We start from the raw sequence: 27,953 nt of genomic DNA, 5'->3' as shown, positions 1-27,953 counted from the left end.
GAAGGATGCCCCCCTGATTCCCCAGCATGGAAAAAGCAGCACCTTCAGCTACTCAACACATAGAAGGGCACTAGGTCCCAGCCTAGGCCACATGGGACCCCCCCACAGCATTACCAAAACAGAGATATTTATTCCTCTGGTGTGTGGGTTGCCACACAGCACACACGTGTGCACAGGCCTGCCCTCTCCACTCACACGTGGCCGGTCTGTCCATCCCTGTCCCTGCTGCAGCAGAAGGTGGGTAAGCCACAAGTGGCACAGCTCCCTGCCCGCTGGGGTGCTGGGAAGGTGCCGCAGTGAGGGTGCTGCCTGCCGGCCTCCAGGCTCCAGCCCCGGCACGGGGGCAGTACTGGGCTCCGAGGGTCCATGGCGTGGTGGGGTGTCAGGGGCTGGTCAGACGGTTGATCAGCACAGGGACGGGATGCAGGGCACTCACCTGCCCGGGCTGCCCAGCAGGAACCTGCAGGGACAGAGATGGTGCCATCAGCCCCGTCCCAAACACCCCAGCACCGCAGCAGCTCCAGCCGCCTGCACTCACCATTCCCCCCGTGCTGCCACCGCCTCCTTCCGCACCAGCCTCTTCTTGTCATCCAAAGGCTTGGCCAGTGCCCGGATAACTCGGGCCTTGTATGGGAGCAGCTGTGGGACAGAGAGGGCTCTTAGAGAGCTGAGTGCTGGCTGCCTCCTGGGAAGAGGTTTGGGAGCCCCCTGCCCCTCTACATGCAGGAGGAGGCTGCTGCAGGAGCACTTACCACTATGGTGGGCAGGCTGGTAAGCGCATGGGCACAGCGCAGGGCGGCGATGCGGACAGCCTGGAACAAAGAGGGGTGAAGGCAGCAGAAGGCGGCAAAGGAGAGGGGCATGGGGGAGAAGGAGGAGGAGCACGTACCATGGTAGGGCTGGAGGTGAGGCTGAGGAATTTAGTGACCAGTGTGTCGACGTGCAGGCTCATGATCTGGGGAGCTTCGAGCAGCAGTGGCTGGAGGCAGCTCAGTGTGGAAAGCTGCACCACACGGTCTGAGCAGGACAAGGCCTCGAGCAGGAGGGAAAGCAGCTGCAGGTGGGGAGAACACAGGAGACGTGAGTAACTCCCAGCCATGCACTCTGTGCTGCCATAGTGCCTGCTGCTAGCTCTCACCGTGGGCAGCTCCGTCACCAGCACAGGCTTGGGGAGGTGGTTGAGCACATGGGACAGGCCCTTCAGGTAATTGGCCTTCACGTCTGTGGAGAGCAGACACGGTTACAGGCAGCCAGGGGAAGGAGGGGACGCCAGCTCCGGTCCCCTGGCGTCACGGGCCGGGCTGGGGGTGGCTGCTCACCGGGGCCAGCCCCGTGGAAGCCCTGCACCAGCTTGGGGACGTTGTCGGTGAAGAAGCGCTGCCGGAACATGATGCGCACGTCGGCGTGGCAGCCCTTGTGCAGCACGTCCGGGGACTCAGCCATCAGCAGGGAGAAGCCATCGGCTGCGGCAGGGCCCAGCTCTGCATCGCTCAGCAGGTCCAGCAGCTGCACGGGAGAGAGCCCTAAGCCGGGGGTCCTGCTGCTGGGGGTCCCAGCCAGCCCCACAGGGAGCAGGCAGGCTCCTGGGCAGCACCCAGTCCCTCCACTGCCTACCTTATCCGTCAGGTGGGAGCTCAAGGGGTGGTAGCGCAGCACCAGGGCTTTGGTCACCTATGCAGGCAGAGCAGAGTCAGCACCGGGCCAGCCCCTCAGCCCCCCACCCCATCTCTCTGCCCCTTCTCTCCCAGGGCAGGCCTTACCCACAGCAGCAGGGTGAGCGCCTGCGTCCGGTGCGGCCCCTCCACCAGGCCAGGCTCTATCCTGTTCACTGCAAGCTGCAGGATCTCATCCAGCTGCTGCCCTGGGGACATGGAAGGGACAGGCTGAGCCACTGCCCTGCCAGCAGTGGGCAGGGACACACAGCATTGTGCCCAGCCCCTTACCTGCCGGGTGCTTGTTCACCAGCCCCGCAAAGCACTTGGCAGCTGTGGTGGCAGTGAAGGGGCAGTTGCAGGAGCAGCTCAGCGCCAGCAGCTCCCGGAGCAGCCATTCCTGCTGAGGAATTGCCACCTGGAAATGAAAGAGAGTGTCTTATAGTTTGGGGCTGCAGCTTTCCCTTCTGCCCGCGGAGCTTGCTGTGGTCCCAGGCAGGATGGTGCTCAGCCAGGGCCTCTTTCACTCTGCTCCCACCAACTTACGTTGCGGGGCAAGGAGCAGACGAAGGCCATGAGGAGGGCGACCAGGCGCCTTTGTGCCTCCAAGCACTCCCCATCCTGCAAGGGAAGAGCAGTGCCCATGTCATCATGATCCTTGCTGCCAGCCTGTGCAGACATCCTCATTCCCTGCCCCTGTTCCAGCAGCCCAGCCCCAAGCATCCAACGCACCTGGAAGGGCTGGAAGGAGCAGGGAAAACTGTTCTGGGGCAGGAAAGAGACCTCCCCATTCAAGAAGAGGGGCACCACATGAGACACGCTCTGGGCAGCCAGCCTAGGAGAAAGGAGACATTGCAATGTGCTGCTCTGGGAGGGTCACCAGAGAGTTCCCATGTACCTCCTACGAGGCGCAGAGCCTCCCTGCACAGCCAGCAGCAGGGGGGACGCAGCCTGCCCCCTCCCCATGATGGAGTGCCCGGCTTCCCACCCAGTGTCACTCACTCAGGGCTCAGGTGAGTGGTGGCGGCGCTGATGACTGGGACCATGGCAGCCAGCACCTCTTCCTGCAGCAGCGCCTTGCCCAGCGGCGGGTGGGTGCTCTCTGCAGGCAGCGGGAGGAAAGCAGGGTCAGGCACTGCGCCCTGCCCCGCACCGGCCCCATGGCAGTGCGGGGCCCGCAGTGCCCGCGGCTGCCGGAGGGCGGCAGCACAGCGCGGGCTGCGGGTTCAGGGAGCCCGGGGAGCCACCTGCTCGCCCCGCTCCCGCTCCAGCCCCGCTCCTACCTTGCATGGCAGCCTGCACGGCCATGGCCAGCAGGCAGGGCACCACCGCCTGGTGATAGTACCAGCAGCTCTCCGCGTCCTGCTGGCACTGCAGCGCCACGCGGTGCAGGCTCTGGCACACGGAGATGATGTCTTGTGCCCGCCCGGCCTCGCTACCTACAGGACACAGTCACTGTCACACCAAGAGCCTGCTCTGCGCAGGGATCCCGGGGCAATGCAGCCCTCCCTCCTCCAGCGGGATTCACAGCCCAGCCCGGGCTCCTCACACCACGGCCCTCTCCACTCTCCCAGCCCTCAGCAGGAACGGAGGCAGCTCCGGAGCTGCCCGCTGCGGGCTGTGTTACCTTTCTGCACCTTCCGGAGGTGCTGCAGCAGGACAGGGACAGTCTCCCTCACGATGCTGGTGTGTGTGGACACGGCTGCCAGGGCCTGCAGGGAGCGCTGCCGCAGGGAGCTGCGGTCACTGGCGCTCTCCTCCTCCCGCTCTGAAGAGGAAACACATTCAGGGGGGTGACACCAGACCCCTCACCCAGGGCCCAGACCCTGCCGGTGTGTATGGGGTGAAGCACAGCAGAACCAGCCAAGGCACTGTGCCTGCTCCGGGGCTGGGCAGCTCGTCCCCACAGGGGTGATCCTAGCTGCGCAAGCTGGTTGTCAGCACCGGGCACCGCAGTCCCTGCGCTGGGAATCCCCCAAGGAGAACCACCATCCTATGCCACATGGCACAGCCCCACTGCCTGGCGGGAGCCAAACAGGAATGGGACAGGTTTCACCCCAAAAGCAGACACTGCTCCCTTCCCAAGCCCTACCTGACTGCAGCTCCTCTTCGAGCCTGGGTACCATGCGTCCAGAGAAAACCTTTGGGTAGATGGGGGCCAGAGATCCCGCTGCCTCCATTGCTGCTTCGCTGCCAGAGGGGAAGGGAGTGAGAGGGATGATGTGAGCACTGCAAACCCTGGGCTGCCTGTACACCAGCTGCACAGATCCGGGCAAGATGGTGCCTCCAGAAACCCATTTAAGAGGCCCAGACTTTTTAATTTCCAGCCCATAAGTTTCCTGGTTTAACTCTTTGCTCTTACACCCACATAGTTTTTTTAGTTCAGACAGTTCCTGTGCCTTCCCCAGGCTTCGTTCCTCTCCCCAGAGCACGGGTGATGGCTGTGGTGCCAGCCCACCCCTCACCTGCTCTGGGAATCCTCCTCACACAGAGCACGACGGATGAGGTGATCCACAACCAGCTCCAGGTCAGAGGGAGACAGAAAACCTGGAACAAGAGCCATAGAGGAATCCTGCCCTCAGCGAAAGGCAAAGATGCCGATGTTCTGCCCAGCATCCTTCCCCCCCCTTCAGATTAGCAGTAATATGCCAAATTCCAGAGATACAAGGTGCCCACCACAAACAGGCAAGAGAGAGACGAAGTTACCCTGGAGCTCATGGCCTGGGTAGAAAATGCTGCCACTGCTCCCGTGCACCTACAGGCAGCAGGCAAGGACGTCCCAGCAGCCACGTGGCACCGTGTGTCCCAGCACAGGGTGACACCTTCCTCTGCCTCCCCAAGGCAAACAAGGCACTAACCTTGCAGAGAGCCCAGGACAGTCAGTGCCCTGATCCCGACCAGCTGCAGCTGCACACTGGGATCCGTCAATGCTGAGAACACCACGGAGCAAATGGGGGCCTGGAGTGACAGCAGAGCGCTCTCCTCTAGAGAGACAGGGAGAGACATGGAGTCAGTGCGTGCGCCGGGCTGCCAATGCACAGCCACCAGCCACGGCACCCGACAGACCCTTTCTGGGGACCTGCCAGTTGACACCCAACCATGCAGGGTCCCTGGGACACGCACGGGTTGCACATGCAGCCAGAGCTTTCCCGCTCTGTCAGCATACAGGAAGGTGAGGTCAGAGCCAGCAGCCCCCCGGGACAGAGATGCCCCCAGAGGGACCGGCCAGCCTCACCTTCTTCCACATGTCCCCATTTCTGCTGCAATTCCAGGAAGCCCAGCAGCATTTCCAGAATTGTCCTCCTCTGGCTGCTCTGCAGGGACACAAAGGTGTAACCCAGATCCCAGTCACTGCTGAGGCAGAGCCATGCCTCAGCCCAGTGCTTGCAAGGCCAGCGGGTGCCCATAGGGTCCCCACCTGCAGCCACGGAAGAGTGCCCATTGGACACCCTGCTCCCACCAAGCCCTACAGTGGGCCCTGCCTCTGTGAGCACAGGGCTGGGGTGCCCCTCACCTGCGGGTGCTTGGTGTACTGCTCCAGCAGCAGGGGCAGGACGCTGCGGGTGACGCGGTGGCAGGCGCGCAGGGAGGCGCCCGCTGCTGCCTGCAGGAGCTTGGCACTCGGCCACACCAGCTTCATGTCGGGCTCGCACAGATGGTGCCTGCAGTCTGCAATAGGCCGGGTGTGAGCTGCACCCGCACAGCTCCTGCGCCTCGTGTGCGGGGACACAGCCGATAGCAGGGCTGGGACGTACTGCCAGGGCGCAGCTCCGAGCTGCAGCTCAGCCTCCCCAACACAGCTGCTTCCCCCAGCAGCGCACAGCACAGCCTTGGATGTCACAGTCCCAGCAGAGAGGGAAGCAACTCAATCCAACAGGCATTTCCTACTATGCCCCCTTCTCCCTTCCTGCAGCCAATCACCCTGGAGAAGCTAACATTAGCTGTGAGTGCTATAAAAGGAAGAAAGAGGCTTCAAACAGAACAGGAGAGCAGACGTCTAGCTAGGAGGACGCTTGGCGCAGGGTAGGTGTCTCTGCCAGCTTACCTTGCAGGATGCTGCTGAGGAAGGAATCCAGCAGATCCTCAGTGTCAGAGCTGAGCACGGAGCGGGACAGGCAGGCAGAGAGGGCGTGCAGGGCAGCCAGGCTCTCAGCCTCCACCTTCTCACTCGCTGTCTGGAACACCTGCAGAGAGGCCACAGGATGAGCTCCACACTGACCCCAACCGCAGGCTTTGTGCTCCCGACGCCGGCTGAAAGGCTCAGGCTCCCCACATGCTTTGGACACGCAGCGTGGCACATCCAAGCCCCAGGAAAACGCTTAGGGCCTGTCCCCCCACTTTTCAGCTGGGGCTGTCCCAGGCCACAGGTTGGGGCTGCTGAGAGGCATGGAGCCTGCCTGGTCTGGCTGTGAACTGCTCGGCAGGAGCCCAGCTCTGGTGGAGCATTTGTTAGGGGCCCTGCAGTACTCACCTCCCTGCGCAGGGATGACCAGAGGCTGGGGAGGAATTCCTGCAGCTCCTTCTGCCCGTAGATGGCACAGCAGGCAGTCTGCAAGAGGGAGCCAGGAGAAGGCATCAAAGAGAAGCCAGTACAGGGAGGACACTGAGCAGGGACACTGCCCACCCTGGCAGGCTCATGCTGAACTGCACAAACCACTCAATTGAGAGAAAAAGAGGGAAGAGCAATGCAGGCCAAACTAGGACACTGGAAATTGTAGCTCTGCAAGGGAGAGTCTCTGACTGGCAGGGAGAAGGGCTCAGAGGTGGCTGGCAGCCGCCACGGGCCAGCTGTGGGCTGAAGGTAAAGGATTCCTCCTTACCAGAGTCTGCAGGGCATCAAGCTTGGCACTTTGCAGCTCTGAGTCCATCTTCTCAATGAGCAGAGGCAGAAGGAACTGCAGAGAGAGGCACTTAGACTCAGCCCACCCTTTGCACCATGTTGTCCACGGCCCTGCAGGGCTGCAAGCTCAGCCTCTGCCAGGAGAGCAGAGGTGGAGGGATACCTGCAAGAGGCAGCCCCTTCCCAGGGTGTCAGTGTCAGCACCCTCCCCATGCCCTGCCCCAGCAGGAGACAGGGCTGCCCTAGTGCAGGCTCCTGGTCCCAACTGTTCACATCCCACAGAGCCACAGCAGGAGCCGCAGCACTAGGAAATGCAGCCTGTGCTCAGGGAGCAATGGGGTGCCCAAGAACCCCCTAGGAGCTTCCTACCTCAGCAAATTGGGGTGTTGAGGCCAGTACAGCCCGGAGGCTCAGGATCAGGTCTTCTCTCTGGATGCCATGAGGATCATTAGGGGGCTGGAAAGGAAGCAGAAAGCAGGTCAGGAAATCTCCCAGCCCAGCCATCAGCTGCATCACCTCATCTCCAGCAAGGCAGCAGCAGTGCCAGTCACTGCAGCCAGCTTGGCACCAGCCTGCCAGCCTGGGTACTACAGCTCACAGCTTGATACTGCCCAGCCAAGACTCTTCCCATCCTCTCTACCCATTCCCTGGCGGAGACACAAGCCCCTGAGAAAACACCAGAAGGAACAGGCTGTGGCACAGGGCAGACTCACTCACTGGAGTAAAATCAATGGGGAAGTAGCATGATGTAACTTCAAAGAGCTCCTCCACAAAGGGACCTGCAGGGAGAGGAGAGACTGAGTAAGCAGAGATGCTGGGCAAAAGAGGCACAGCAGCTATGCCCAGCACCCACCACAGGCTGGCTCTGCAGCTCCTGAAGTATGTCAGGGACCACCCCAGCCCTGATCAGACCCAAGAGCCACCCCTCCAACGGCTCACTGAGCTGACTGTGTCCCAGTCAGCTCTGCACAGTGGCACAGGCTCACCCAGGGCGTAGTTCTTGGCAATGAGATCACGCACAATCTGGAAGGCCACCAGCAGATTGCGGGGATCCTTCTCCCCATCCATCACCTGGATGAAGCCGAAGGTGAAGTCAGCACCCAGGCCCTTCAGCTCTGCAGAAAGAAGGAACATGAGCAGGTGCAGGACACCAGATCCCACCAACATGGCATGAAGTCAGCACAGTTTCCCCCGCCCTTCCAGTTCTCCCCAGCCAGAGCCACAGAGCGCTCAGAGAAGGCAAACCCAAACCTTTTTCCCAGCCTGGACAGCCTCAGAGTGGTTCTGTCACCTTCCCCTCACCTTCCTCCCTGGTGCCCATGAAGTTGGTGATGATGCTGTAGACTGTGTGGCGGTCCAGCTGCAGCAGGGACTGGAGGGAAGAGCAGAGCAATCAAAACACTGCTGCACAAGGCAGCGCCACCACCCACCACCCAAGGGCAGCACATGCCCTTGGGAAGAGGACAGGATCCCCAGTAGCCCAGCTGCTGCTTCCTGGCATGCAGATCCCATTTATCACATGCAAAGCATACACATGCCTATGCAAAGGCACGTGAGTGTGACTGTGTCCATCACGGCATGAATGCACCACCACAGTAACACCAGAGCTACACGTGCTGCCCAAGGCCCTGTCGGTGTAAACAAACTTAAATTGGGGAAGAATCTGGGGCCTGAAGGCACTTAAAACACAGCCTGGGGAATAGAGCAAAGGAAATAATTCCCCCAGGGCTGAGAGAAGAGAGGACAAGGGCCAAACAGGATGCTTGGCTGCTGCCTGCCTGTCGCTCTGCAGTGAGCCATGCTGTCTCTAAGCTCTGCAGAAGCACCGCACTGCGCTGAAGGATGCGCTACACTGCACTGCTACTGCATGTGCAGTCCTCAGGGCAGGCAGGCCATCCCCAGACACCCAGGGAGCAGGGATAGGAGGATGGGAAATCACACTGCTCACCTGCACATGTACCTCCTGGAAGATGGCTTTGAGCACAGACACCGCTAGCCCCGGGGACAGCACCTCACACATGCTCTGGGGACAGGAAAAGAAGAGCAGGAGTAGAAAACCATGATGGTAACCATATAACAGAGCTCGTGCCTCTGTACTGCAGCTGCCTGCAGGATCGTCTCTTACAGGGAGAGCTCACCATTCCCACAGACAGGTCAGGACAAGGTGCTTATCATTTCTGCTGCTCCCCAGGGTAGCTAGGGAATCCCTGCCCAGTATCAGCACAAGGCAGGAAATCAAGACAGCCTCCTCTCTGCTGCCCCTCTGCAAGGGGCACAGCCGGGGCATGTAGGAGACAGGGCAATGCCACCAAGCAAGAGCTAACAGCCCAGCCAGGCCCTGCTCAACATGCTGCTCCAACCTGTACCCACGTGTTGCACCTCCCTGGCACCATGCTGGAGCGCATCCCAGCACCGTGCGCTGTGGAAGGGAGCTCACCAGTGCTCGGAGTCCCTGGAGCACCGAGGGGATCACAAGGTGATGATCTTGCAGCCGGTTCTCATAGAACAGGACCAGATGTAGCACTGTCAGAAACAGACACCAATGTGTGTGTAAGTCCCAGGAAATGCAGCTGCCGGGCTCCAGCCCCAGTTCTGCCAAAACCAGCTGCCAGAATAAGAACGAGCACATCTTGCACTGGTCAATGGGGCGAAGCGGGTGCACCCACCTGGCTCCAACACCTTCACCCTCCCCTCAAGAGCAACCCACGTCTGACCGCAGTGGGGCAGCACCCGCCTTTGGCCGCTGCAGAGGTGCTGGAGCTACCCAAGGCATTTGCCCTGGCCTGTCCCAACATGTGGGCGCAGACACGAGCGGCAGCAGGGCAGACATGGGCTCAGCGGAGGCTGGAGGATGTCACGGGGCGCGGCGCAGGGCTGGAGCAGCAGCTCCGGCTCCACAGCGCGTTCCCGGCCCCTGAGTCACAGCCACGGGCGCCTGCACGCCCCGGCCCTCGGGAGCGGCAGCAGGAAGCAGACTGGAAGAGCCGGCTGGCAGCATCCGGTGCCCAGAGCTGTGCAGAAACTCCCCCCCCAGGAGCAGCCTGACGCAGCGCTTGGGAAATGAACTGCGTGAGGAAGGACACGAAGGGAGATGGGGCCAGCGGGGGGTGTCACAGCACCTGCCTGTGCCCCGCCGGGAGCTGGTTCTGCTCACCCTTCTCCAGAGCTCCTGGGGACTTGGCTTTAACCCAGCTCACTGCCCTGACTCTGCAGGCACCCCCACCGAACCTCCCCACCTCCAGAGCACCCCAGTCCCCATACAGCCATCACACTCCAGCTACACCAGCAGCCAGTCTGTCCTCTGCACAGCTGCTCTTGCCTGACACCAGTCTGAGACTTACAGAGCTCCTAATGCCAAGGACTAAGCACCTTTTACTTCCATCCTTCTCTTCCTCCACCTCACTTACTCATTGAGCCCCCCTGCCTCGGCAGCCTGCTGGCACAGGTTCAGCTACCCATCAGCAAGGCCTCCACTGGATTCCCCTACTGCCAGGCAGCTGCTATGGGGCACCTAACACAGCCAAACCTTCTCCTTGCCTCCATTAACAGGGCACCCCAATCCTCTACTCCACTCTCATCCTTACACTGATCTCTCCTCCTCCCCAGGCCCCAGGGTTCCCTCAGAGTTAACTTGGGCAGGCCACAGGGCTGCAACATGCCTTGCTTTGTGAACAATGGTTTCCCTTCACTGAATCACCCCCACCAGTGGATTCTGACATGCAGATACATCCCCAAGGTGTCCCACGTGGCGCTGAGCACGCCTGTGTGTGAATCACCCACACTGCCAGGGGCACCAGCAGTACTTAGGGCTTTGGTGTCTGCAGGGACTGACCTGAATTGTGTGGTGAGAGTGGCAGAAAGGCTGCAGTGTGAGCCCCGTGCCCTCCTTGGACTTGGACTCGAGAGACACGCACAAAGTTGTCACTGTGCTAAATCCATCCCTTTGCTAACTGCAGGACAGACACTTGAGCAGCACAGGCTTTGCTCCCAACCTGCCAGCAGCGACTCCAGGGCCCAGAGCAGCCCTTACCTTCCTTCTCCTGGAGCAGGGAGTAACACTGGAGCAGGACTTGTGACAGCAGCTGCATGCCTCGGCCTCGCATCCGAGGATCTGTGTTCTCCAGGCAAAACCTAACCCATGGGGAGAAAGCACCAGAGGCCTGTTGTGAGCAGGGACACCCGAGCAGGAAGCACATCCTGAGCAGACACGTTATAACAACAAAGAGGCGCTGCTCTTGGGCAGGGGGTGGTGGCCCAGTCCTGCCTGACCCGCCAGCAGGGTGGGAGCAGACTCCTCTTCCCCTGACTGTGCTGCACGCATGCACCCGGAGCCATGCAGCAAGAAACCCAAGCTCCCAAGTCAGACCAAAGAAATTGCTCTTGCACCATGCTCTGCACCTGAAATTAGGCTCCTGAGATCACAAGGGCCAAAAAAGAGCAAAGCCTCTTACGACGAGTCAAACCCAGCCCCCAGCCGGGGAGCAACAAGCCTCCCCAGTCCCAGGCCACCAGAGCTCATAGACAGAAGCAAAAGCTGAGCACCAGCCACCTCGTGACACGGGGATGTGCAGCTGTGTGCTCAGGGACAGCTCCAGCTAAGAAGTGCCCCGCAGCTCGCTGCTGCCACAACACCCCCTCCTTGGTTCTGGGAGAGCATCACGAGCCACTCCAGCCTTGCTCTTCCCCAAATAGCTCCCAAGTCCTGGGAGGCAAAGCACTGCTCAGGCCTCCATGCTCCATGAGCAGACAACATCCTTGCAAGCCTGCATGCTGCGGTGTCTACCAGCACATCCTGCACCAGCACACTTCTCCTTCACACTGACCCTCCTTGCAGGAATCTTCCCTGCAAGGCCCTGATGCGAAGCATAACATGTAAAAGGCTTTTCTTACCCCAGGGCTTCTACAAGCTGTAGTATGGTCCAGCTGCCATCTTTCAACCCTGAAGAAAGGAGGTAAAGAGAGTGAACCAAAGAGACTCCCAGACCCTCAGTCAGGCACAGCGATGGAGACCGTTCCAGGAAGGTTCCCGGCAACACCGCAGAGGGAAAGGCTGCCCAGCACCTCACTGAGCACTTACCTGGTGCAGCTGCCCCAGCCCTGCCTGCAAACACATGTGGGACCAAGAGCTCCCCTGACCAAATCAGAGCTGAGGGCCTCTACCCGCTCTGCACAGCCTGGCTGCATCCATCACCAACACGTGGTGCCCCAGAGAAGAGGCCTCACGATGCTTCACTTCACTGAGATACCAAAACCCACTTCTCTAACCCGAGCAAGCCAGGAGGAGGCAGAGAGCAGCTCCCCAGGTGCTTCCTGAGGGAGAACTGCCCGAGCAAACAGCACAGATGGCAGCGATCACCCAGCTTCCCACCTCAGCCCCACCACCTCCATGCTGTGCTGAGCAAGACCTGCACAAACTCCCTCCGATATGGAGGGCAGGGAGAAAGGCAGCTTTGTGGTCAGAGAAAGACGAGGAGTCTATTTCCAGCTCTGACTCAGACATCTCACCAGGTTGCCTCATTCGCCTCCTGCCTCAATATCCTTGCAGCTCAAGTGGGGGAAGACTCACTCCTCGGGAGGCTTTGGTAAGGACCTGCTGCATCCTGCAAGAGCCTTGGCAGAAGGGTCTCCATTCCTGTCACCCACCACCACCGTGACACCTTCCCAGCAGGACAGCTCTGTGTGTGCCCTGTGGTCAGACATGGGGTGGGAGGCACAGGACTGCCTTTAGCTTCAGACCCCCAGCCTGCAGCTCAGCTGGCAAGGGACATTACTGGAAACAAGCAGCACCCCTCACTACCTGGACAGAACAGCCGTCCTCCACAAAACCCAGCACCTTCCAGTCACTGAGACTCACTGTCTTTGCCCAGTAGCACTTCTGGGCACTCTGGATGGCCCTGTTCACCCCTCTGCCCTGCTGGAGCCTTGCCTGCATGACTGACGGGGCACCTGCTCCCTCGGAAGCCTGAAGGTTTCATTCGGGGCTTTCCCAGGCCTTGTCTCAGCTGGTGTCTCCTGCTGTTGCAAGCATTTACTGGCTCTTCCTAAGCAGCTAATTCCAGCATTAAGTCATGCTGCTCATCAGAGAGCGGTCTCTGGGGATGGGAGAAGAGATGAGAGTGTTTTCTGACAGCAGGCAGCCGTAACTCCAGAGATAGAGCTTGCACACAGCTTGGCACAGCAGGGAGAGGGAGCCTGGGCTGAGGGACAGAACAGATAAGGGGAGCAGCGAGGAGGAAGAGGAGCCCAGCAGGCTGCAGAGCCCACAAGCACTGCCTTGAGTGACAGCTGTAACCTGCTGGAAACGTCTCTTGCAGAGCAGCGCAACAGCAAGCGGGTGCTGTGCACTGGCGCAAGGCACAGAGGGCTGCCAGGGGAGCTCACACAGCCCCTCCGCACCCAGCATCCTGACACCCCACTCTGCAAGCTCACGAGAAGCCCTCGTGCCTCTGAACCACCGTGGAGCAGGTCTGAGACAAGCCGTGTCTCTGCAGCCAAGCGCTCTGCCTCCCTGGGGTTCAGAGACTGAACGCGGCATCTACACAGAGCCGCCGGCTTCCTGATCAACAGGAAAGAGCTGAAGTGCAGTGACCAAACCACGACCAGTTATCGACGCTCCCTGCGGTTGGAGGCCCCTTCACCTCACGCAGGGTGACCACACCAGTGCCGGCAGCAGGACCTGTGCGTGCTGCCTCCTGCCCGCAGGCAGGGCCCCGCTGGCCACTGCTAAAGCGCCAGCACCGTGTAATTGGAGCTGCTTCATCAGCACAGCAGTGAGCCTGTGAAACTTCTGCCTCCACATCTGGCAGCAGCAGCACGTCCCCAAGGTTAATTACACACCTTGAATCCCAGCACTCCTTCAGCAGGAGGAGTTGCCTTCCTGTTCTCGTGTTCCTGCAACCCCAGAGGCTAAACAGAAACGAGCCATTTACCCGTTGCTGCGTTATTACTCAAATCAATCTGCTCCCTCTCCCCACACGTCTGTCCCCGTTTCACACAGTGTTCTTCTAGACATTAATCACTCCTGCAGGCTTTCCATTCCCGTCTCCCCCACACCCTCAAAACACAGGGAGCGTGTGACGGATTTCTGTACCGGCAGTATCCTCTCCTCATCTCAGAACAAAACCGAGTTCAGCCTCCTCCTGCCACCCACCGACCCGTGCAGCCCAGCTGGCTGTGGCAGCACCAAGCCCTTTCTTCCCCTTGCCAAGTCACACTCAATTTAGCGCTCAGCAAGATACGGGAGAAGCTCAGCGTGTTTCTTCCAACAATTGCACAACGGCCACAAGGTTAGAAGCAACCTCCCCTCTCGCTCAGGGATACGTGATGCAATTTAATAGCTTGTGATGTGTGATTCCGTGCAGGGTCACAGCGGCCGGAGGAGACTCGCCGGCTCCTCGCTTGTCAATGTGGGTTTGTCACAAGTGCCAGCGGCTGATGAGAGCCGGGCTGGGGGCAACAGGGGCAGCTCTTCTCTTTGTGGGTCTCTGAAGAGGCAAAGCTTTCTCCGGGCACTTCTACAACATGACAACAGCAGTTTTAAGGTAATCTATTCCAAATATGTTGGAGGCTTTGTGCAACTCTTTTGCAAGATCTTGAATGTCACCAGGTTTAGCGGGTTCCTCCAGGTTTCCTTGGCATTTTCTTCACACGGACCACTGGGTTACCCTCCTGTTCTGCCAGCTCATCTCCTCACCAAGATACTATGGATCAGTTCGCAATCCCTCAGCCTTGGGAAATGTCTATAAGCTACCCCTTTGCATAACGTAACCTACATAGTCCTTCTCTGCTCTCTCAAGTCCTTTCCAAACACTCTGAAGCCACTGCCTAGAAACACAAACATGGCATCATGTCCTTAGAAAGCCACGTTCCCGAAGCTGCAAATTCCCTACTGTAACAAAGTCACCAAACCACCACCCCAAGCAGAAACACAAATTACCCAAGAAAACCGACTGCCTCAAGCCCTGCCAGGAAAGGAGGAGAAACCACAGTGAGGGCAGTCAGAGCCTGGGCCCCAAAACAGGGACCAGTGAAGCCAGTGCATCAGTCACCTCCTGCAGCATCTCAGCAAGGCCAGGAGCTCCCTTCCCAGTGGTGCCTTCACTGCTACACAGCCGGCCCCAGCCACCCATAACCAGCAGCTCCCCCTGCATCCCGAACCCGCAGTGCTGGGCCCGCCGCCTTGTGCTCCTGCCGGCTCACACATCCCCCCCACATCCCCCTCCCTGGCCCCCCAACTCCCTGTTCCTGACACCACCAGCAGACCCAACACCTTCAACCCCAGCCCATGCTCTAGCCCAGCCACCCAAACCCCTGACCCGCCCCACAGACCCCTCAACTCTCTCTTCACCCCACCTCATCCTCGCCCCTCACGCTGGCTGCTGCCCCACACCCGCCCCATAGCCCACACCCTTTCAATGCCCCGCTCAGGCCCTACCCGTTCCCCACGCCCTGCCCCACACCCGCACGCTCCAGCCCCACACCCAGAGCCGGGCCCGCTGCGCGCCCTGAGCCCTGCCCCGCAGCCACGCGTGCGTCCAACCACACACTCCCGGGGCCCGCCCCACCGCACCCCCGCCGTGCGCACGCCCGGCGCCGCCCCGGTACCTGCCGCCACCTCCGCGGCGCAGCCGTCCTGCTGCCCGGCCACGAAGTCCCGCACGGAGGCTGCGAGCGCCGCCGCTCCCGCCTGCGCCTCCGGCCCGGCCGCCGCCATCGCACCGCGGGCCCCGGGCAGCGGCCGCCAGCGCTCCCCCGTGCGCATGCGCCGGACGCTGGGTTGGGGCGGGGGGGGGGACAGGACACACACGGACACGCGGAGGGGCGGGCTGGGCGCGGTACGGCGAGCCGCAGGGGACAGACAAGCGCGGCGGGAACGGGAGCGGGAGCGGGAGCGCGCCCGTGGGCGGTGCCGGCGCGGGCGGTCACATGCGCACCTGGCGGCGCGGGGCGGGGCGGCCCCGGCGCTCAGAGCCGGGCCCCGCCGTCGGGGCTGCAGCGCGGAGCCGGCCCGGCCCCATGCCGAGCGCCGCCGCCGCCGCCGTCCAGCCCCAGCCATGGGCGGCTGCGTGGGGCGGCAGCGCCGAGAGCGGCCCTCCGCCGGCAACACCCGCAAGCGAGCAGGTGAGCGGGGCCCCGCCGCCGGGGCACCCCCGGGGTCGCGGGGGTCCCGTGTATATATAGCCGTTGGGGTGGCGGGTGCGGGGGGACCGTGGGCACTGGAGGGGTGCAGTCTGTGGGTGTGCTGGGGGCTGTCCCGTGTACAACCCTCGGAGCCGTTCTGTGCCCCCCGGGACCCCGGGCACCAGGGGTTCCGGTCTGGTGCGCGGCCCCGGGAGCGGGCAGGCACCGCGGCTCCTGTCCCAGCCCCTGGGGGGTTTGCAGGGTCACGGCTGGGGTACACAGCGCATCCTGCCCCGTCTTGCCGGTCCCTGGCTCCTCCCCGGGACGGGGTGTCTCGGGGGGGGGGCGGGTGCCCCCGGTTTGGGCTCGGCGGTGTCCTCCGGTACGCCGCGTCCCGCAAACCGCTGGGTCCCAGCCCGCCCGGGGCCAGTGCTGCTCGCACACCGGGCTGCTGCCAACGGGCACAACGCCGTTCATGCTGCCCTGGGATTTCGGGTGGCAACGAGGACCCGTGGGGCGGGCAGGGAACGGCGACGTGGCGGGGGGCTGGTGCAGCTCCGCGGCTCTCCGCAGTTACCGGCAGCCGAATACCCGGGTGCCGTGAGGCACCTCCCCGGGACGCTGCCCTGGAGGGTCCCGGAGGCCGCGGGGGCGCAGAGGCACGGCTACCTGCCGGCGGAGGGGACGTGGGCTGGCGGGGTGAATCATACCTGCCTTCCCCTCGCCCGCCTCCCCGTCCGGTGCAATCACAGCCGGTAATTACCGTGTTTATGGCAAAGCGGTGGTAGGCGGTGGGAGAGGAGGAGCAGGAAACGTGTGCCCGGGGACGGGGCGCCCCGGATCTCGCCCGCAGCTGGGATGCAGAAGGGAGGGAGGGAGGTTTTCCCGTGGGATGGTGCCCGAAGCTCTGGTGGCACGTGCGGGGCGCGGTGGCTGCCTGGGCCGGCTGTGCCCGCTGCCCTGGGCAGCCGTCCCCACCGTGCGGGGCTCCGGGTGTGCCAGCCTGCCCCGGGGATGCCCTGCTGGCTCCAGTCAGGGTGATGCGCCCCCATGGAGCTGCGGCCCCCCCAGCCCGGCGTGCTCTGTCCCCCCAGGGGTGCGGGTGTCAGTCAGTCCTGGGGTCCATAGCTGACTGTTCACCCAGCTCAGTGGGGGTGGGGGGCCATTGCCTTGTAACTTGGGGCTGCTGTGGCTGGGTGTGTCAGATCCCAACATCTGGATCCGTGTGCTCCCCTCCTGTGCTTGGTGACAGCCGGCTGCAGAGCCTGTGTCTCCATCACCACTACTCGCTCCCTGCCAGGCTCTCCTGGGATGGATCAAGGTCCCCTCCTGCCCCCGTGCTCCTGGCAGCCTCCTTGCAGTGTGTCCCTTCCTGGGGGAGCAGGGACATCCCTGGTGCCAGGGTGTCCAGGCTGGTTCCTGCCCTTGCTTGTGTGATGCCCCCGGCCCACAGGAGCCAATCAGTGGGTGGTGAAGGATGAAGCAAGGCTGCAGCTGCCCTCTCCCCACAGTACAGGGACACTGCCTGGGGCTGGCAGGTCCCAGCATGCAAGGACCAGCTGTTGGTGGGGAGCTTCTGCTGCTCTGGGGGCCCTGTTAAGCAGCTTGTGTGCCTGGCTGGCTCCTGCCTTGGCTGGGGACTCGCTGTGACCCCTGACAGAGGGGCCCTGCTGGTTGTTCCCAGGGTGGCCACCTTGCTGCAGCGGGAGGAGCAGGGGGTGCCAGTGCCATGCAGCATCCCAACCTTGTCTGGCCCAGGAGGGGACCAGTCAGCACTGCTGGAAGCGCTGTTGTGTGCTATCTGGATCATATCTCCTCTGGGGCTAGCCTCCAGCACCCGCTGGCTGAGACTGCCCAGCTCTCCCTGGGGCTCCATCCAGGCAGGGAGCAAGCTCCAGGGCACATGCTCCTGCCTGGGGGTCTGAACGGAGGGGCTGAGCTGCAGGCAGGGTGCTGCAGGCAGGAGGCAGGCAGGCTGCCAGCCAGATCCTGTTGGCTCAAGTCCGGGTGCGGCGAGCGGCCGGACCTGTCCGGTGGTGCTGCTGCGGAGAGTTGCACAAGGGGCCAGGAATAGAGCAACAGGAGGTGATTAGAGGCTGCAAGGCCCAACTGGGCGGCAGCAATAAATAGACGAGGCTTAAGTCCCTGCCTACCTGGGCAAGGCTGCCGGGCACGCCTGCCTGCACAGGGCAGCCGCAACCTGTCCCTGTGCCCTGCTGTGGCCAAGCCCCGGGCCGTCCTCTTGCCTTTGCTGATGATGGAGCTGGGGACGTGGTGCTGGCAAGGAGTCCCGCTGTGCATGACAGCCCTTTCTGCAGGGATGCATGCACCAGCCCAGTGGCCACAGCAGCGTGGAGCCGTGGTCCTGGCTGTGTCCTTGAGGCTGGCCATGACTGCTCCGCTGCCCTCCCAGGGCAGGTGCTGCTTCCGACCTTGCTCTGTCCCGCAGTGCTGCAAATCCTTCCTGCCCGGTACCGTGACTGCTGAATCGGCAGCCCTGGCTGCAGCTGGATGCCCTTACTGAGACCTCGTTTGAGACCTGCCATCCTCCAGGGATGCAGGCAGGATGCTGCCTGTTAGGGATGCTCAGCATCCAGCCCGGGGGTAGCTGAGTTCCCATGCCCCATGGGATGGGTGCTGCATGTTGTATCCAGCTCTAGGCTGGGTGCTCGCTGGGAAAGCGGGTGTTGTGCTGGCTCCAGTGGTCTTAGATGGGGTGAGACAGGGCTGGTACAAAACAAAGGTCATGTAGTGCCTTGTGTCACGACATACTTGCGCAGGAAAAGCTGCTTGGGGAACATGGCTGAGCCCATAGCTGGCAGTGGTGGCTGTCCCCAGCATTGTCTTGCCTGGCAGGTCACTGTGCGGGCACAGGCATCCTTCCTGCCCAGCTGGGGCTCTGCATCGCCTGTGTCCTGTCCTCGCAGGCTGGCTGGCCACCCCAGGGAGAGGGGTGGCAGGAAGGAGGTGTTGCCACTTATTGTCCCCAGCTCAGCTGGGAGTGACAACAGCTCCTTCCTGCCCCATGCTTCCGGCCCAGCTGTGGGGCCAATGGGATGGGGCTGTTCCCAGGCTCCAGCCTGGTGTAGGGAGAGCAGGGAGGTGTGGGACTGGCATGGGGGTGTCCCAGACCCCTGGATGGTGCTGCCTGCTGGGGGTCACTGGGGACATGGTTGTGAGCTGTTTCATGGAGAGCCAGCTCAGTTTGGCCCATTGCTGTGGCTGCTGTGGGCTGGCAGCTCTCTGCTTCCCAATGCCCTGGACACTGTGTGCCTGTTCTCTTGCCCTCGGCTTGTCCCTGTCATCCCGGGATGGTCAGAGAGGACGGTGAAGTCCTGCCCTCCGGCTCTGCCAGGGCTGCAGCTTAGCCCCCGTAATCCCATTCCCACTCCGACTCACCATCTTATTCCCTGGCTAATTCCCCAAGCTATAAATACTGCTCTGGCTCAGAGGGCCGTGAGGCCTTGTGGCCACCCCACAGGGCAGGTGCTGGTCCCCCAGGCATGTGGGCAAGAGCCTTTGTCCCTGCTGGATACAAGTGATGTCACTTGTGGGGACAGCTGCTATGGGGTCAGTGGGACCTTGGGCAGGGCTAGGGCTCGCTTTAGCTGAGTTCCCCCTGGCTGTGTTGGGGACTGTGCTGGGCAGGGCAGCCCCTTGGGCGCTGCTGTGCATGGTGCTAGGGGTGCCCAGGAATGGGGAGGTGGGGGCTCAGGGCCCAAGTGGGGAGCCTTGTCCCTTTGCTGAGTATCCCCTGCTCCCAGGCCGCAATGAGCCCCTGAAGAAGGAGTGTCCCAAGTGGAAGAGCGACTACCCCATGACGGATGGGCAGCTGCGCAGCAAGCGGGACGAGTTCTGGGACACGGCACCTGCCTTCGAGGGCCGCAAGGAGATCTGGGATGCTCTGAAGGCAGCTGCCTACGCCGTGGAGGCCAACGACCACAGCCTGGCCCAGGCCATCCTTGACGGAGCCAGCATCACCCTGCCCCACGGTGAGGAATGACACCAGTGGGGTGGGTGGGGTGGTTGCCAAGTGCCCAGTATCTGGGCGCATGGGGGTCCTATGTTGGAGAGGAGAGGGGTTCCCAACAGCCATCTATGCAGCTCAGCCCAGCCAAGGGGAGCTCTGCCCCACTGCCTGGAGTGGTCCTTTCCCTGTTTGGGTGGTCCATGGGGATGCTGACCCACAGCACGTTCCCCTGCCATCCACAGGGTCCCTGACGGAGTGCTACGATGAGCTGGGCAACCGGTACCAGCTGCCTGTCTACTGCCTGGCACCTCCCGTCAACCTGATCCTGGAGCGGAGCGAGGAGGAGGCAGTGGAGCCGGCTGAGCCCCTGCCCAACGCCCGGCGGGAGTTCGCCCTCAAGGTGCGGCTGTCCACCGGCAAGGACCTGCGGCTCAGCGCCAGCATGGGCGACACCATCGGGCAGCTGAAGAAGCAGCTGCAGGCACAGGAGGGCATCGACATGGCCTGGCAGCGCTGGTTCTTCTCGGGCAAGCTGCTCACCGACCGCACACGGCTGCAGGAGACCAAGATCCAGAAGGATTTTGTTGTACAAGTGATCGTCAACCAGCCCCTGCCACCCAGGAACTGAGCTACCCCACACTGGTTGCGGGGCGAGGGCAGGGAGCTGGGGGCAGCAGCACCACTGGGGATGCCCCATGCCGTGTCTCAGCCCTGCCGGAGCTGGAACAAACCCTGCTCCCCCCTCAGGCTGCCCCCCACTCGGGTGATCCCTCCAGGAGGTCTGCATGGGGCTGTGCCACCATGGTGGTCCCTCTTGGCTGGGGATATGGGCATGCACCGTGTTTGCTGCAGGAGGTTTGAGACCAAATGTGTCTGGGGTGGTCAGCACAGCCAGGGCCACACTGCTGGGCTGTGCTGGCGGGGAGAGGCTGTGACCTGCTGAGCTTCAGCTCACCCTGGCCAGGAGGCCCCGGGGTGCTAGGCTGGGTGGAGATGTCTCCCCTCTGTACATAGTCTGTATTTATCAATAAAGCCTTTTCATCCTTCCTCTGGCCGCTGGGGCAGGTTTGGGGGGCTGTCACCTGCAGCCTGTCCTGCATCTGCTTCCCATCTCTGCTCCTTGGTGCCACCCTGACCCTGCCCTGCCAGCCCCAGCTCTTTGCCTGCTCGGACCCTTCCCCAGTACTGCCAGCATCATCCCGTTGCCATCCTGGCTGGTTGCTGATGTGGGGCCATCGCCTCTCTTTCCCAGTGCTTCCCCTGTGGAGGTTTGAGCCTGTGTCTGCTCTGGGGACAGTCCGTGGAGAGGGGTGGTCCCAGAACCACCTTTGTGGCTTCCATTGCTTGTCCTGGTGAAAATGTGCCTTTCTGCACCTGGATGCTGTGGCACCCATGGGACAGGACACCCAAGGGTGGCCCTGGGAACTGCCCAGGAGAGTGACAGTGATGTGTCCCCATCTGTCATTCCCCCAGGTCTTGTGCTGGGGGCTGTGCCCAGCGCATTAACTGTTCCTGCACAGGGCAGCACCGGCCTCATCTTACAAAGGGGGAGAGCAAAGCCCAGGGGGGGCTGAACAATATCCTCACTGCCGGGAATAGCTGCCGGCTCTGCCTGCCGGCCCCACGTGAGGCTGGTCCTGCTGCCAGGCTGCCCTTGTGTGTCAAGGGAGGCCGGGCAACCACCAGGACCCTGGCAGGGCTGCTTGGAACGTTCCACACCTGAGGTCATCCTCCAAAGCGGCACAGCGGAGGGGCTGGGGCTCCTGGCACTTGTGCTGTCTGCTGGCTGGGACATTTGTGGGGGCCCCATTGCCTCTCTTTGGGGTGGGCAGCAACCCCCTACACAGGTGCCAGGGAGCCTCGGGTGATGCTGGTGGGTGCTGCAGCATCTGGTTGTGTGTGGATGGGGTGATGGGAGCCATGGGGAGCATCCTGGCTGTCCAGGCACAGGACCCATGGGGCAACCCTGGGCTGTGTCCCTGCTCCGCTGAGCCTCTCTGGACCGGCTGCTGTGGGCTGTGTGCACCCCAGCTCCCTGCACCCACCGTGGGGGTCCCAGGCAGTGGAGGGGGGGCAGTGGGTCTCTTTAAGAGGGTTCAGGACTGGGGAGGTGAGCCAGGGCCACCAGAAAGCAGGAAGGTGAGCTCATGGCAAAGCTGCCCCAGTCATGTGGAGCAGCCACAGCTGTCGGTGCTCTTGGGTCGTGGGACAGAGGGGCCGGCGGCATAAAGCGTCGTGGCCAGCGGAGCTGCTGGGAACCGGGGCTGGGGGCTCTCTGCCTGTGGGGGTGAGGAGCAGAGGCTGCATCCCGCACGGGGCTGTGCACTGCAGGCAGACATGGAGCTGGACGTGCAACGGGCCAAGGAGCTCATCGAGCAGAAGCTGGCAGAGGAGGAGGAAGAGGAGAAGGAGAAGGTGAGTCCATAGGGCAAGGGGAGCTGTCTGGGCTGTGGCAGGGACCCACCTTGCTCTGTGTCCATCTTTAGGGACTCGGATGTGAGGAGGCTAGCACTGACCCTGCCATCTTGTGGGATGCAGCAAAGTGGCCAAGGGCTCTCAGGGACATCAGGTTCCCAACCCAGCAGCTCTTGCCCATGGGGCAGGGCCGAGCACCAGGCAGGTGCCCAGGTTGCCAAATAGGGCAGATAGACAAGTGCAAGCCCAAGGGCTGCTGGGCATTCCCTAGACCTCAGTAGCAAGCAGTGAGCTGTCCCCAGAGCAACTTCCACTGGTGGGCTGGGGTGGTGGGGCTGCCCCGTGTCCAGCCAGGACCATGCAGCACCCCCATGCCCATGCAGCGACACAAAGGCGATGGCGCACGGGAGCCACCAGCCGTGGAGCGGATGAACACACCTGAGCTGGAGGAGGAGAAACGCCATGGCTTCAGGAACCGGGGCCTTGAGGCCATCAAGGTGAGAGGGGCAGTGTTCGGGGGGGTGGGATGGGTGCCTGGGCACAGAGGAGGCAAACTGGGCACTGTGGGTCCCCCCCAGGGCCAGGAGCGGGTGCGGAGGAGCTCGGTGGACCTGCGGCGGGAGATCATTGACGTGGGGAGCATCCAGCGCCTCATCGAGCTCCGCAAGCAGCGCCGGCAACGCCGGGAGGAGCGGGTGGCCACCCCCGAGCCCCCCCCGCCGCCGGAGTCCTTGGAGATCGTATGTCCAGGGGGTCCCAGGAGACGGGAGGGGGGCTGCTGGGATCGGGGCTGGAGCCTCCACGGGGCAGCCCCCGGGTCACCCTGCCTGCTGGGCACCTCCCCAGGGAAGCAGGACAGGGGACTCCCGTGTTGTCCCCCCTCCTGCGCCCTCACGATGCCCCAGCCCTGAGCCTGTCCCGCTGCCAGGAGGGTCCCGTGGAGCCGGAGACCTTCCTGCGAGCCGCCGTGCAGGGCAAAATGCACATCATCGAGAAGTTCCTGGCAGACGGTGGCTCCCCCAACACGTGTGATGAGGTAGTGTTCCCTATGGCCACTGGCCACCCCTGCCCGCGTCCCGCCACCATGCCCCCCTGTGGCAGGATGGGATGGGGCTTGGGACATGGCTGGCGTGGGCTGGGGGAGGATGGATCCATCACCAGCGTGGTGCCTCGTCCCCCCAGTTCCACCGCACGGCCCTGCACCGCTCCTCGCTGGAGGGACACACGGATATCCTGCAGAAGCTGCTGGACAGCGGGGCCACCGTTGACTTCAGGGACCGGGTGAGGGGGGATCCTGCCCCCGGCTCCATGCTGGTCTGAGGCTCTGGGCATGGCACAGCCAGAAAACAGCAGGATTGGGGTCCCTGGTCCCGAGGTGGTGGTGGGCAGGGGTCTGACAGGGGTCAGCCCTGACACAGGGACCGGCTGGGTGGGGGGGATGGACACAGGGTGGGGGTATCCCTCACCGTGACGTGGCTCTGTGCACCCAGCTGGACTGCACTGCCGTGCACTGGGCCTGCCGGGGTGGGCACCTGGACGCTGTGAAGCTGCTGCAGGACCGAGGGGCAGACCTCAATGTGAGGGACAAGGTGTGCAGGGCTGTGCCGGGGTACAGGCATGCTCCAGGGGATGAGGGATGGCCCTGTGTTGTGTTAGCAGGGGTGGGTGCTGATTCCCTCTGGTGTCCATCTCCTTCTCCTCTCAAGCTGCTCAGCACCCCCCTCCACGTGGCCACCCGGACCGGGCACCCTGACATCGTGGAGCACCTCATCCACTGCGGGGTGGACATCAATTCCCCAGACAGGGTGAGTGCTGCAGCCATGCAGCCAGCACAAGGGGGGCAACACTGGTCCCCCTTCCCTTGGCTGACCCCTCCAGGGGCTGCCAGCACCAGTAGGGCACGTCTGGAGACACACATCCCTGCCCCGGGGTGCTGGCAGCTGCAGCCAGGGCTGGGGCAGGCACCATCCTCCTTGTCCTTCTGGGGAGGTGGGTGTGCTGGGGCTGGGGCCACGCAGGGTGTCCCTGTCCCTGGACCACGATCCCCAGCCAGGCTGCATCTCTCTCAGGAAGGCGACACGGCGCTGCATGACGCCACACGGCTCAGCCGCTACAAGATCATCAAAATGCTGCTCCTGCACGGGGCAGACATGATGGCCAAGAACCAGGTGAGCAGCGGGACTGGCACCGCGGCTATTTTCTGCACCACCACTTCACACCACCCTGACCCCAGCCTCTCCCTGCCTGCTCTTGCAGGCTGGCAAGACCCCGACGGACCTGGTGCAGCAGTGGCAGGTGGACACGCGCCAGGCGCTGGAGACCAAGGAGCAGCCACAGGACGGGACAGAGGTTCCTGCGTGACAGCGCCAGGCAGGAACCAGGGACCGGGCTCGGCTCCAACAAGCAGGATCCAACCGAGACTTTTCCGTGTCAATAAAAGCCAGCAAAGAGCAGCGTTTGTCTCCATGGGGCTGGGGAAGCTGGGTTACTGGGGAGCTGGTTATCCAGCAGCGTGTGAGTGCCCTGTCTCCTAGCACAAGGGCACCATGGGGCCAGGACACCACTGGTTGAAGGGTGGGACTCCTTGCTGCAGGAAGCCCTGCTTGCTAATGGTGCTCCAAAGTCTCACCTGGGCAAGCACAGGGAGGAAAACTACATCCAGGACAGCTCAGGCTGGGTTCATGCTGTGCTGGAGGCTGGCACTGCACCAGAGAGCAGCAGTCGTATCCCTGCCGGGCAGCCACTCCATGGGGCTGGATGGCTGCCTGATCTCCCGCCTTCCCTGCTGGCACCATCCCTGGGTGGACACAGCGGCCCCTTTGCAGGCTGGGTCACTCCTGCCAAGTGCAGTGCTCATTGCTCCCAACGCAGAAACACTCCTGCTCTCCCATTTACAGGAGGTCCCCACACCAACACCCAGGGCAGGGGAGCTCCTGGACTCCTACAGTGTCTGGTGCCTCCCTGGCCCTGTAGCCCAGCCCCATAGGCTGCAGAGGGATGGCTGCCAGGGCTCCAAGCAGAAGGGAAAGTAGAGCTGGGGCGGCCAGGGCTCACCCAGTGGGGTGCTGAGCTCCTGTGGCCAGCCCCTGCAGTGGGAGAGAACATCCTGAGCTCACCCGGTACCACCCCCCGTGTTGCCTGCCCATGCGGGTTGTGGGTCCTTCACGTGCCCCGTCAAACATTAACAGCCCCTCAGCAGGGCCGGCAGCAGCACCAGCCACCATGGCGCTCAGCACCCGCCTCATCTCGCCCCTCCGTCCCGTGCTGGCAGCTCTGCGCTGGGCAGCCCCCGGGCAGCGCCGGGTGCTCAGCACCCCGCAGGGACCAGGACACACACTGGACCTTGGTGGCATCTTCCCACCCCTTGCCACCCCCTTCTCACCCATGCAGGAGGTGGACTATGCCCGGCTGGAGGGGAACCTGAGCCGCTACGCCAGCATCCCCTTCCGAGGTAAGTGCTGCCCACTGCCCCTCTATGTGCAGGCTCCTGCCTGATCCCTGCCCGCCGCAGGGTCTGTGTGGCAGCATGCAGGCATCCTGCCAGCTTCCCGAGGGTGCTCAGCCTCCAGATGGACTTTGCTCTGGGGCTGGCAGCCCCCCCTCGGGTGACCCACCTAGCGCCCTTTGCATGGCACGTGCCAAGGCACACGCGTGAGTCCTTGCACACCATCACCACGCTCCAGTGCGTGCTTGCATGCACGCTCCACACGCATAGGCTTGAACCTACCCTCTGCCCCATAGGTGTGCTTGCACACCCGTGCACACCCATACTGATTCACTGCCATGGGATATGTATCTGTTGATTGCTCAGGATGGGTGTGAGAGGGGAGGAAGAGTCCGGGAGTCACAGGTATGTGCCCTGCGGTCTCCCCTCTTCTGATTGTGTTGTGAGCCCAGGGCTGTAGGGAGAGGGACAGGAGAGGGCACGCTGTGGGCTGCAGAGCCATGCCTGCCCTCCCCACACTTGTGTCTCAGGGCTGGTGGTGATGGGCTCCAACGGGGAGTACCCCTACCTGGCACCCCAGGAGCGGCTGGAGGTGGTGAGCTGCGTGCGCCGGGCTCTGCCCAGGGACCGCCTGCTGCTGGCCGGCTCGGGCTGCGAATGTGAGTGCTGCTGTGGGCTGTGTGGGGCCATGTGTGTTTCCCAGAGCCCCCCTGACCCCTCTGCCTCCTCCCCAGCCACCCGGGCCACCATCCAGCTGACTGTCAGCATGGCAGAGGCAGGGGCTGATGCGGTGCTGGTTGTGACGCCCTGCTACTACCGGGGAGCCATGACCGGCGCTGCCCTGGTCCAGCACTACACGGAGGTGAGCCAGTGCCTGCTGGCAGCACCAGCTGGGGCAGCAGGATGGGGACTGCATCCTGCACGTGTCCAGCCCACCCCAGCTGCTGAGCACGGCCTGGCTGCCTGCAGGTTGCCGATGCATCCCCCATCCCCGTGGTGCTCTACAGCGTCCCTGCCAACACCGGCGTGGACCTACCCCTGGAGGCTGTGGTCACCCTGGCTCAGCACCCCAACATCCTCGGGATCAAGGACAGCGGTGGGGATGTGAGTAGGGCAGGGTTTTCCCAGGGCTGGGCGCCACCAAGCCTGGCCCCGAGCTGGGAATGGGGAGCTGGGGGGGCCAGCAGGAGCCCTGCATTGGGGGAACAGGGTGATGCTGCCCCAGGGCACAGCGTGTCTCTCTGCAGATCACCCGTATTGGGCTGATGGTCCAGAAGACACAGGAGCAGAATTTCCAGGTGCTGGCAGGATCGGCCGGCTTCCTGCTGGCGAGCTATGCCCTGGGTAGGTGCTGCTGCCCCTGCTTGGTGGGGGCATGGAGGCACCCTGGGGGCACTGGTGGGGACTGGCAGCTGGGCAGGGGGAGGCAGGTGGGTGCTGGCTGGGCATGGCGTGCTGAGCTGGCTGCCAACGTACCCTGGTGTCCCCAGGTGCCTCTGGGGGGATCTGTGCCCTCGCCAACGTCCTGGGGGCCCCGCTGTGCCAACTTGACCGCCTGTGCCGTGAGGGCCACTGGCAGGAGGCCCGCAAGCTGCAGCACCGGCTCATCGAGCCCAACACAGCGGTGAGCAGTCAGGATGCTGGGACACGGCAGAGACGGGGGACGGAAAAGGATGGAGGTCCCTGGAGCTGGGAGGGTTGGAGCGGTGGTCCAGGGGGAACAGGGTGGCATAGCACCCCAGCAAGCCAAGCCAGGCGGGATGCGGTGAGGTGGGAAATGCCAGCCCTGCTGTGCCAGGAACAGCGTGTCCCCGTGGGAGCCTTGCTGGCTATTTACAGACAGTGATGAGGGTGAAGAGCTTCTCCTCCCCAGGCCCCCACTGCAGCGTGGCCCATCCCTGCCGTGCTATGGGGATGCTCCCCAGCCTTGCAGCCCCACATGGGGAGGGCAGGCGCGCTGGCAAGCAAGGAGCAGGGTCGGCAGGAGAAGGGCCCATGAGCATGTTGCCCTGTCCCACGGGAGTCAGCCAGCCCCTGTGCCCTCTCTCCCGCAGGTCACCCGCCGGTTCGGGATCCCAGGGCTGAAGAAAGCCATGGAGTGGTTCGGCTACTACGGGGGTCCCTGCCGCGCACCCCTGGCTCCACTGAGCCCCCCCCAGGTTGAGGAGCTGAGGGGCGCCTTCACTGCGAACGGCTGGTTGTGAGGGGTACCCCCTGCCCCTTCCCACACTGGGAAGGCATGGGAGCCAGGGACCCCACGAGCTGGGGACACTGGGACGTGGCCAGGAGAAAGCCACCCATGTCACTCCTTCCTGCTGGGCAGGGTGGGTAGAGGGGGGACACTCCGCACCCCATGGCCACCCGTGCATGCCCACCAGCCCTGAGGGTTCCTCCATCCCTACTTGGGAATGGATGGATCCTTGCACCACAAACCAGGAATAAACCTGCTCCCCACCTGTGCTTGCTTGCAGTCCTGCCGTGCAAGCAGCCCCCGACCCCGGTCCCCACTCC

At 63.0% G+C, this 27,953-nt stretch overlaps 4 protein-coding genes across 9 annotated transcripts; 3 read left to right on the top strand and 1 right to left on the bottom strand.

Annotated features, from left to right (window-relative positions):
- Positions 1–110: 110 nt before the first annotated feature.
- Positions 111–15,227, bottom strand: MMS19 (MMS19 homolog, cytosolic iron-sulfur assembly component). Of its 4 annotated transcripts, XM_032919948.1 has the most exons (32): positions 15,097–15,227; positions 12,419–14,006; positions 11,383–11,431; positions 10,523–10,623; positions 8,930–9,015; positions 8,441–8,515; positions 7,795–7,864; positions 7,479–7,607; positions 7,210–7,271; positions 6,862–6,948; positions 6,473–6,547; positions 6,124–6,201; positions 5,698–5,836; positions 5,167–5,321; positions 4,888–4,966; positions 4,511–4,636; positions 4,118–4,199; positions 3,745–3,842; positions 3,280–3,420; positions 2,936–3,091; positions 2,655–2,754; positions 2,385–2,487; positions 2,199–2,273; positions 1,944–2,070; positions 1,761–1,861; positions 1,615–1,671; positions 1,320–1,506; positions 1,139–1,221; positions 890–1,054; positions 753–812; positions 539–639; positions 111–460 (listed from the first exon to the last, which is right to left on the bottom strand). In XM_032919948.1, exons 2-32 carry the CDS (start codon positions 12,465–12,467, stop codon positions 433–435), a joined length of 3,024 nt encoding a protein of 1,007 aa, XP_032775839.1. In that variant the 5' UTR covers positions 12,468–14,006; positions 15,097–15,227; the 3' UTR covers positions 111–432. The 4 variants fall into 4 exon arrangements, with proteins under 4 accessions (XP_032775839.1, XP_030342709.1, XP_032775841.1 ...); XM_030486849.1 differs by lacking the exon at positions 12,419–14,006 and having other exon boundaries at positions 15,097–15,226; XM_032919950.1 differs by lacking the exon at positions 12,419–14,006 and having other exon boundaries at positions 15,107–15,125.
- A 107-nt stretch (positions 15,228–15,334) lies between these two features.
- On the top strand, positions 15,335–20,630 carry UBTD1 (ubiquitin domain containing 1). The gene is made up of 3 exons (XM_030486839.1): positions 15,335–15,612; positions 19,377–19,604; positions 19,825–20,630. The coding sequence occupies exons 1-3, from the start codon at positions 15,546–15,548 to the stop codon at positions 20,208–20,210; spliced, it is 681 nt and encodes a 226-aa protein (XP_030342699.1). The 5' UTR covers positions 15,335–15,545; the 3' UTR covers positions 20,211–20,630.
- Positions 20,631–21,469: 839 nt separating this feature from the next.
- On the top strand, positions 21,470–24,478 carry ANKRD2 (ankyrin repeat domain 2). Of its 3 annotated transcripts, XM_030486832.1 has the most exons (9): positions 21,470–21,997; positions 22,381–22,494; positions 22,576–22,737; positions 22,926–23,033; positions 23,180–23,278; positions 23,488–23,586; positions 23,704–23,802; positions 24,067–24,165; positions 24,254–24,478. In XM_030486832.1, the coding sequence occupies exons 1-9, from the start codon at positions 21,920–21,922 to the stop codon at positions 24,356–24,358; spliced, it is 963 nt and encodes a 320-aa protein (XP_030342692.1). In that variant the 5' UTR covers positions 21,470–21,919; the 3' UTR covers positions 24,359–24,478. The 3 variants fall into 3 exon arrangements, with proteins under 3 accessions (XP_030342692.1, XP_030342693.1, XP_030342691.1); XM_030486833.1 differs by lacking the exon at positions 23,488–23,586; XM_030486831.1 differs by having other exon boundaries at positions 23,488–23,802.
- Positions 24,479–25,182: 704 nt separating this feature from the next.
- Positions 25,183–27,902, top strand: HOGA1 (4-hydroxy-2-oxoglutarate aldolase 1). The gene is made up of 7 exons (XM_030486834.1): positions 25,183–25,448; positions 25,973–26,101; positions 26,177–26,304; positions 26,412–26,546; positions 26,690–26,786; positions 26,933–27,066; positions 27,497–27,902. The coding sequence occupies exons 1-7, from the start codon at positions 25,220–25,222 to the stop codon at positions 27,644–27,646; spliced, it is 1,002 nt and encodes a 333-aa protein (XP_030342694.1). The 5' UTR covers positions 25,183–25,219; the 3' UTR covers positions 27,647–27,902.
- Positions 27,903–27,953: the final 51 nt, after the last annotated feature.

The sequence above is a fragment of the Strigops habroptila genome, chromosome 5, assembly GCF_004027225.2.
Source record: "Strigops habroptila isolate Jane chromosome 5, bStrHab1.2.pri, whole genome shotgun sequence".
Classification (NCBI taxonomy): domain Eukaryota; kingdom Metazoa; phylum Chordata; class Aves; order Psittaciformes; family Psittacidae; genus Strigops; species Strigops habroptila.
Note: the sequence above shows the minus strand (reverse complement) of the source record. Positions and strands in the feature narration are given on the sequence as shown.